The sequence below is a fragment of the Danio rerio genome, chromosome 13, assembly GCF_052040795.2.
Source record: "Danio rerio strain M-AB ecotype USA chromosome 13, GRCz13ab, whole genome shotgun sequence".
Taxonomy (NCBI): Eukaryota; Metazoa; Chordata; class Actinopteri; order Cypriniformes; family Danionidae; genus Danio; species Danio rerio.
In genome coordinates this window covers 7568967-7578945 of record NC_141033.1, presented here as the reverse complement: position 1 = coordinate 7578945, position 9979 = coordinate 7568967, and the positions used below count along the sequence as shown (strand labels likewise).

The window sequence follows — 9979 nt, the reverse complement described above, 5'->3', positions numbered from 1 at the left end:
AAAGAAGTAACAACATCAAAATCTTAATGATTATAGACAGATTTTACAACATATGATAGAAAATTTATAAAAGAGCTACATGATTAATATAGCCTTCTTGGCATTGCTCGAGGCCCCCAAATTTCCCGGGGCCCTAAGCAAATCCACCCCTCCATATTTGATAAATTAATTTGCTCTCTTAAAATGTCAAAAACAAAAGCATACAGAAGTGCTTTACATGAACGGTTATGTTTTTATTCATGTAGTCGTGCAACAAAGTAACCCAATGCCATTGAAATCCCTGAGGGTTCATCTGTAGGTCCTGCGTGACCTCTCGTCTCACTGGAGTCCACCGCCTGACCAGCAGGGGCTGCAGAATGGAGCATCTCTGAATGAGAGGAACTTTTGGTTCCTCCCCGCACCAACGCTACTGCACTCCGGCGGACACTACAGTCGGATGAGCGCGGGTGTTTGTCCGCTGCTGTGCGCTTCTGGACACATTTCTTTGAAGTTATTCCTATGTTTCAAAAGGCAAACAAACTATTTTTGCTTGTTGGTCGTTCTCTTGCTGACCTCACTCTGTGAGTCGAAACTGCAACTGATGCTGGACAGAAAATGACTTTTGCGGGAACGGAGTCGGTGTGAGTTTACATACAACGGTAAGGTGGTTTAAATTTTGCCGATGCCACATTAACGCGTTATAACGGGTTATAAAGAATGGTAACATTAAAAGCGAATGTTTACAACAGGCGCTTTCCTTTTGTTTTACTGTAAGTTAGCCTTGTATTCGTTCCCATGGTGAATGTATACCAAACGCGCGTGCTGCATTATGGGATACCTGCGAGCTTATTAAAATCACTTTTTAGCGGTTAATTTACCAATGCAGTTCACTTTTTTGTCTCCTTATCGTATATCTTGTGTAAGATTTAATAATGCAACATGTTGTGGGTATACATGATTCGTGGAACTAACGGTTCAGGGATGTTAATGATTCTTCTGTTAATGAATCATTCAGTCTGTACTCAAGTCAGTAACTTAGCTTTGTAACGTTAATCTTCTTGAAGTATGAGATGGTTTTAGCTTTGCTCTGACTTTCTCTGTTATCAGAAGTAACTTGAGACTGCTGATAAATAATCTCAGACTTTCACTGACTCAAAACATTGAAGCATTCAGTTTGATGTACTTTAGTTGGGTTGCTATAAGACAAAACACAACTCATAACAGTAGATAGGGTTTCTGCAGGTTTCAAAGAGTTAAATTTAAGACTTTTAAAGACATTAAAAAAAATATATATATATATATAAGTCAGAATTATTTATTAGCCCCCTTTGAATTTCTTCTTTTTAAAATATTTTCCAAATGATGTTTAACTGAGCAAAGAAAAATTTTCACAGTATGTTGGTTTTTAATTTTTTAAACACCATTTTAGGGACAAAATTATTAGCCCCTTATATCTAGTCAAATATTATTAACTGTCATCATGACAGAGATCAAATAAATCAGTATTAGAAATTAGTTATTAAAACTATTATGTTTAGAAATGTGTTTTTAAAAAATCTTCTTTCCATTAAACAGAAATTGGGGAAAAATAAACAAGCGACATAATAATTCAGGGGGGCTAATAATTCTGACTTCAACTGTATATAAACACAGTTGAAGCTCGTAAACATTTGGTTTCTGCGACATCTTTACCATTGCTTGACTATGGGGATGTTTTATATATGAACGCTTCAACCAAATGTCTTCAGCCTTTAAACTCAGTCTATCACAGTGCTCTAAGGTTTGTTAGAGGCTGTCAGAGACTTACTCACCATTGTGAATTGTTTGCCAAAGCTGAGTGACCTTCTCTGAATGTAAGAAGGTACACCGACTGGATGGTCTACAAGGCTCTTCTAGGACTGGTGCCTTCATCATACCTAAATTTCCTTCTTTATAAGTCAAAAAGCCAGTATGCCCTACGTTCAAGACAAGTGAATCTTATCGTTTGACTGTTCACCAGGTTCGAACTAAAATAGGAAAGCGAGCCTTTAGTCATGCCGCCCCCTCATCCTGGAATACTCTTCAGTCTGAACTAAAAATGTCTGAGCTCATCCCAATTACATTGTTTCGCTCTATCCTTTTTAACAAACAGCAGTCCATTTCTCAATATATTTTTTAAAATATATTAAAATAAAATTAAAATGTAATTTGCTGAACAACTAAACTGTATTTTCGTATTATATTAATTTTCTATTGATTATTATTATTATTATTATTATTATTATTATTTTTTTATTATTTTTTTTCATAAGTCGTGTGTTTGCAGACCTCTTGACCAGTTCACCCTTGTAAATGAGATCTTGATCTCAATGGGTTTTTTAATCTGGTTAATTAAAGAAACATATATATAATCAGAATTATTAGCCCCCCTGTGTTTTTCCCCCCTGATTTCTGTTTAACAGAGAGCAGATTTGTTTCAATAACTTTTCCAATAACAGTTTTTTTTTTATCTTTGCCATGGTGACAATAAATATTATTTTACAAGATATTTTTCAAGACACTTCTATACAGCTTAAAGTGATATTAAAGGCCTAACTAGGTTAATTAGCTTAACTAGGCGGGTAAGGGTAATTAGACAAGTTATTGTATAAGACTATCGAAAAAAGTAGCCTAAAGAGGCTAATAATTTTGACCTTAAAATGTTTTTTTTTTATTATTATTATTAAAAAACAGTTTTTTAGTAAAATAAATAGGACTTTCTCCAGAAGAAAAAAACATTATCAGAAATACCGTGAGAATTTTTTTTTTGCTCTGTTAAACATCATTTAAAAAAAAATTCAAAGGGGAGCTAATAATTCTGACTTCAACAATTCTTCCCATAGTTTTTAATACAATTTTGTGTATAAAATATATTCCATACTCCCTAAATTGTCATCAAAACACAACCATTCAACAAAAAATAAACTAATAAATGAAATTAAAATTAGGTTAACTGATCAATCCCACTTTCTATTAATTGGCCTTAACTACTATGCGCTTGCATCAAAAAATAAACACAATGTACAAAGGTGTAATCAAAGAAATGGATTACAAATGCATGTATTTAATCAATCATAAGTACAATGTTAAAATGTATTTACACAATAAGTACATTATAACAAATTATTCATTTTAGTGTAAGTATTAGTTAAGTCCATTTAATATAAAGTGGGACCAACTGATCAATAAAGCATATCTATTCAATCAATTACTCTCTCTATATAGGCTAGCGAGTCTCATGCATCAGGCTGCAGTAATGAGGAATTGACCACTGGTCTTGTTAACCATTCTTAATTCTACATTGATGTCACAGACTTTGCTGGCTGTGCAGTATGTGGTGGGATGGACGAGGATGAGCAGAACCGCTATGTGGCCCAGCTGAAGGATGAATTTGACAGCTGTGACACCACTGGTACGGGTTACCTCGACAAAGAGGAGCTCACTGCTCTATGCCACAAGCTCAGCCTAGATGCCCATCTGCCTTTGCTGCTGGACACTCTTCTAGGACCACAACATTATGCCAGGGTAAGACGTTCCTTGCGAAGACGCCAATGCCTTTCATCCTATCGGTGTTATGTTGTAGATGTTAAAATGTTTTCTTTTTCCAGGTGAATTTTGAGGAGTTTAAAGAGGGCTTTGTGACTGTGTTGTCAAGGTCGCTGGACTTCAGTACTTCAGAGGAGGAGAGCAGCTATCTTGAACCAGGTACTCAAATAGAAAATGGCCTTCACAAACCTCTTATCAGAGCTTTCAGGCTTGTGTTTATCTTAAAGATGTTTGGTACTAGTGAGTCTGGACCTTGTGGACTCAAGGTTTGTGTAGGGTAGTTTATCAAACTTTGACACCGTGTTCTAACAACATGCAACACCACAAGATTCCAGTGACAATAACAGTGTTTATAATGCAGTTAATTCATATTAAATCTCATTACTTGATTAAAAATGCATGCTGAGTGACTGTTGTTGTGGGTTTGTTTTAGCTTTCATATTTAAAGGGATAGTTTGAAAATTGAATTACTGTTTAATCTCCCTCAAGTTGTATCAAATTCAACACAAAAGAAGATGTTTTGAAAAAAGCTGAATACCTGTAACAAATGAAGTTATTCTCGAACTAATTTCGAGAGGAGCACATGATAAGATTGACTGCAGCTGGCCACTCATCTACACTCATTGGCTAGCCAATCGGATTGATCCAAACTCACTATAAGTAACCTAGCTAAGAACTACTCCCTTATCTTCGTTTTCCGAAGAAACCCCCCATCCACCCCTTCTCCTCCTTCTCCTCTTTTGGGAGCTCTCGAGAACACCTGATCTCGTACTCCCCTCACATGCATTATGGACCTGGCGGGAGCCCTGGGCTCAACTATCTCAGAGCTCAGGGTTCTCTCCCGGGACAGCATGCCAAACCTGCTAACTTGCTAACAAGTTGTCAAACAGTATCTAAGTGTGAACTCTTGAATTGACTTACATGGCATCAAATACTATGGAAGTCAATAATTACGGGTTTTACAGTTTTCGACAAAATATTTTCTTTTGTGTTCAACAGAACAAAATAAAGTTAAACAGGTTAGGAACTTGTTAAGGGCGAGTAAATAATGTCACAATATAAATAATTTATGTCAAATATAAAAGAAACTAATTTCTCTAAAACTTTCGTTCTTTAGAACCCTGCTTGACCCAAATTTTTAGTGTGCAAAAAACAAACAAACAAACAAAAAAACAATAAATATGTTTGACCATTAACATATATGCCTAGTAGGAATTCTGACACTAAAGAAAAATTACTTCCACCAAAAACTACCCTTGTAAAAATGTCAAAACAATGCAAAATATATTAGGATGTAAAAGGCTCTAGTATCATTTGAAAATTCAACTTTTTGACATCTTGCTATGCAATGGAAAACAGATCCATACGTTTAAAAGAGTCACTTTCTTATTTTATACATTGTGGGTTTACTAAAAAGTGGAACACAAAGGTAATAGAAAGCATCCTGACAAACTGTGTCACAGTCTGGTATGGAAGCTGCTCTGTTGCTGAGCGTAATGCACTGCAGCGGGTGGTGAAAACTGCCCAACGCATCACAGGGACCACACTGCCAGCCAAAGAGGACATCCAGAGGAAACACTGTCTGCGCCGAGCTCGCAATATTCTGAAGTTTTCTCTCCTGCCCTCCGGCAGGCACTTCAGGTCCCCCGGACAAAAACCAGCAGACCGAGGAACAGCTTTTTCCCCAGAGCTGTCTCCCTCTTGAACTCTGCCCCTCACTGACTCTTTTGCCCCCCAATACACCCTCCACTCTCCTCTAACTTAAACTCCTCACAATCACTGCACTGTTTAACATTTGCACATTTAAAATTTTGCACATATTTACTGCACTACAGTACACTGATTTACTTATTTGAACGGTACATACCCACTGCACACAGACATTTGTAATTCTGTACACACCCACTGTACATATACATTTGTAATTATGTTTATTTATCTGCACACTTCTGATTATTAATTAAAACCTGTACATATGTTCATATTCATCTATTGTAAATCTCTTCATAGCTAATACAATCTGTATATAATGCTGATAGTACATCCATCTGTAAATATCACCATAGTTTTTTCTATAACTGCACTTTATAACTTATACCTGTATCCTGCACTTGCTGCTATTGCACTGCTGGTTAGACCTAAACTGCATTTCGTTGCATTGTACTTGTACATGTGTAATGACAATAAAGTTGAATCTGATCTAATCTAAGAAAATAAAACAGTCATTATTTGAGATAGGATTAGATCATCTTTATGCTGATTTTCTGCAGTTTTTTATGAGTTTATTTGGATTGAAGACATTGTGCAAGAATATATCATTAATTATTAACATGTTCATGAACTCATACACAATTATAATTAGTAATAACTTGATATAATTCTTGAAATACAGGAATATAATAATATTAAATTGCGCAGGTCTTTTTTAAGCAAAGCCAAAATAACGTGTTTTATCATTTCGGAGACTGGTACATTAATCTATGTTGTGAAATATCAGTGCTAAAATTATCTTTTAAAAATAGTGAAACCTGAATGCTGTGATAAGAAGCAGATGTTGACGCTGAGTTTGGAGATGTTCCTTTTAGGTTTTCATTTCCTTTCTAACACATTTTTCTGTTCATGAGAGGGATCATGACATAGATAAACAAATGTTGACCTGCTATCACTAGTTTGTTCTTCATGTCGAATTCTTTCATTATCTGTAACCCTAAAGCATCATTTCCTGTACTTCCAGCTGTCCCAGAGGAGGTGAAGCCTAAATATGTGAAAGGAACCAAAAGGTACGGGCGACGCTCACGGCCAGACAAGACTGACTTAGAGCTGACAGCAGACTCAGATTCACTGCCATTTGGGACTGATAAAGTGGAAGCAAATGGTGTGAGGAGAGCCAAGCTCAGACGCTCCACCTCACTGGAGAGTGTTGAGGTAAAACGCTTTATTCATATACATTGCTGTTCAAAAGTTTGGCATCAGTGAGAGTAATTGTTGTTTTTGAAGAAATTAGTACTTTTGTTTAGCAAGCATGCATTGTATTAATCAAAAAATGTGACACTGACAGTTACCGTACGTTCACACTGAATGCGGCGAGAGCGTCAAAGTAGCCAGAAGTCATACATTTTCAATGAGAGCCGACGGCAATAAGCGGCGAGGAGCAGCTCGGCGCGTCTTCACCGGTGTGGGCGTTGAGTATAGTTGAAATCAAGTTAACTTTATCGTAATGAGCTATGACGCGGTTCAGCTGCACAGACCTGTGAACTTTGGTTCCGACCACTGTTGTTCCCAAGGGTTTGATTATCGCGGTCGCCGGATTTCCAATATTTACAATGTTTTCTTACAGGAACATGCATTAAATAAGTAACTGGCGAGTTATGTTTTAATTGTTATATATGTGATGTAGGTTTTATTTGATTTAGAGTTGATTGTGTTCAGCACTTTGGGCAACGTTGTGTTGTAAAAAATGTGCTATATAAATGAAATAACTAACTAAAAAGGGGTCTTCTATCCCTTTGGAATTCATTCATTCATTCATTCATCTCATTTCCCCCATTCATTCATTTCCCCATAGTCCCTTTATTAATCCGGGGTCGCCACAGCGGAATGAACCGCCAACTTATCCAGCAAGTTTTTACGCAGCGGATGCCCTTCCAGCCGCAACCCATCTCTGGGATACATCCACACACACATTCACGCACACTACAGACAATTTAGCCTACCCAATTCACCTGTACCGCATGTCTTTGGACTGTGGGGGAAACCGGAGCACCCGGAGGAAACCCACGCGAAGGCAGGGAGAAAATGCAAACTCCACACAGAAACGCCAACTGAGTCGAGGTTCAAACCAGCGACCAAGCGACATTCTTGCTGTGAGGCGACAGCACTACCTACTGCGCCACTGCCTCTCCCTCTTTGGAATTTGATATAATAATTCACAAATGCAAGTTTATGTCACAGTTTTGAGGAAAGAGATCAGAATGGCAAATGAAAAAGACAGAAATGCAGGTTTATAACTGTTAACGGTGACAATTGTATCAAAACTATTGGAGTTTTGTTTTCATGACTTGTGTTTTGGAAAAAAGATTCTGGTCTTCAAAATATTCTAAGTCTCTGGGCTCTAATTTGACGGTCAACGTCAGAGTCTCATCTCCCATTGCCTTTAAGAGCCAGTTGTGTCGCGCCATAAGCGCATTTGCTATTTACATGACGCAAAGTAAGTGTAAGTGAAAAAACTGAGCATTTAATTATCAAGAAAACAGTTAAACAGACCATCTGTTTAAATTGGGGGTGTTGGGGGGTGGAGAGATTGGGGAGCATTTTTCTTAAAATCTATTTTACATGACAACCCAAATGTAGAGTCAAGTAAAAATAGGGCTGTTGTTTTGAGACTGTTTGCAAATAGACCCTGTTGGAGATCACTTAATACACTGTAGAGCACTCGAGGTGTTGTATTGTTAGTCAACTCAATACCTGAATTACTTTTGACTCTTAAGCGAATGGATTTGAACTGACCTGCTTCCACAGACAGGAAGTGAGGCGGTGAGGAATGTGCAAGTGCGGCTCATAGTGCAGCCCCCACCTTCACCAGACTTTAGTGTTACTTTTGGCTGAGGATCAAAACATGGCTCATTTCACATCCTTGTTTTTTTCCCCTCAAAAGTAGGAGCTTTTATAAAAGGGGTTTGTTTTTTTGCTATGTCTGTGCTTTTTCTTCTGGACTCATTTTACTTGGCAAAACAGTGGCAGACTGGAAAGCCAGTGCAAATGTAAACCTGTGCTGCTGGACCTGCTGTTCCATGTGCTCCCCTCATTTTAGAGTTTTATTTGGATCTGTCTTTATTTGGTACTGGACAATGGAGAATATTGACGTCTTTCTTTCACGTCTGTTGTTTGTTGAGATTAAGTGTTGAGGGTTGTGAATTGTATTTATCAAAATAGTTTTATTCATTCATTTTCTTTTCGGCTAAGTCCCTTTAAAAGAGTTTTAGAGTAGTTTAAATAGTTAAAATATATTACATTTGTATTTTAATTTTAGAATATATAGAAGGGGCAGCACGGTGGCTCAGAGGCTAGCACTGTTGCCTCACAGCTAGTTGTCATTTCTGTGTGGAGTGTGCATGTTCTCCCCATGTTTGCGTTGGTTTCCTGCAGGTGCTCCGGTTTCCCTCTCAGTCCAAACACATGCGGTATAGGTGAATTGAATGAACAAAATTGTCCGTTGTGTGAGAGTGTGTATGGATGTTTCCCAGTACTAGTTTGCAGCTGAAAGGGCATCCACTGTGTAAAACATGCCGGAATAGTTGGTGGTTCATTCCGCTGTGGAAACCCCTGTATATATATATATATATATATATATATATATATATATATATATATATATATATGTATATATATATATATATATATATATATATATATATATATATATATATATATATATATATATATATATATATATATATATATATATACAGGGCTCGAAATTAACTTTTTTACTTGGTAGCACCGGTGCTCCCAACTTCAAATATTTAGGAGCACCAAAAAATTTTTAGGAGCACCCACCAAAAATGAATGAGCACCGCTGCAAATTTTATTTTTTTATTTGATTTATTGTATTTTAAAACAACATTAATAGGACTGACAAAAACCAGAAACAACTATCTAACTAATGCTGCGAAGACATTGATATTTGTGTGCAATAATTCCAAAACGAATGTCTAATAATTAGGCCATAGAATATTAAGGATGATAAAAAATGAAAATAATAGTAACAATGAATTCCATTTCTCATTATGATGCTGCCTTGAATGTGCATGAATGTAGGTTATCTGCTATAAAAAGTCTGTTACTTTATGAAAAACAATTGTATAGTTTGCATCAAACAAAAATGAAGCATTGCAGTAAGAAATATTTATTTGGTACTGCTGTTTATATATTCATGTCAATTTAATAAATAATATTTCTGCTACAAAACAAACAAAAGATTATAATAAATCATTCAATTCAATGATGAAAGCTGCAAAACAGTCATCAGTAAATAAATATAAAAATAATATACACCTCAAAAAAGAATAGACAAAAGAAAGTAAGTTGTCTCACTTCTATCACTCTTTAAAAGTTTTGGTTTCAGTTTGTTTTAATTTAAAGGTTCAGTCTGAGATGATCTTCATTTTTCAGTGTTAGTGGAAAGCAGGCGAGTCAGCCGACCCAATTTATGAGCAGGCAGAGCAGGATTCTTGCGCTAACCATCGGCGCAATACCGCTCTTTGTTATGAGCCGCAGTTTCAGTGTAAACTTAGTAAAGGCGAGCTTCTTTGGCGATTATATATACAGTATTAGATTTGACTTTTAGCGGACATTTGCGCTGAACACGCAGTGAATGCAACGCATGGAGATTCGGGCACCTTCTCACAGAAGCGCGTACTCGAATGATCTCAGCTGG

At 36.7% G+C, this 9979-nt stretch overlaps 1 protein-coding gene across 10 annotated transcripts in view; it reads left to right on the top strand.

Annotated features, from left to right (window-relative positions):
- The first annotated feature begins 211 nt into the window (after window positions 1–211).
- The window catches only part of ninl (ninein-like), a 64141-nt gene continuing 54373 nt past the window's right edge, over window positions 212–9979 (top strand). For 8 of the 10 annotated variants that reach the window (XR_015505227.1, XR_015505224.1, XR_015505226.1 and 5 more), the window contains exons 1-4: window positions 412–638; window positions 3311–3522; window positions 3606–3702; window positions 6278–6468. Coding sequence is in view for 6 of the 10 variants with exons in the window: in XM_087278092.1 (XP_087134218.1) it covers window positions 3340–3522; window positions 3606–3702; window positions 6278–6468 (471 nt within the window). In the remaining 4 variants the exon portion in view is untranslated. 10 annotated transcript variants of the gene reach the window in all.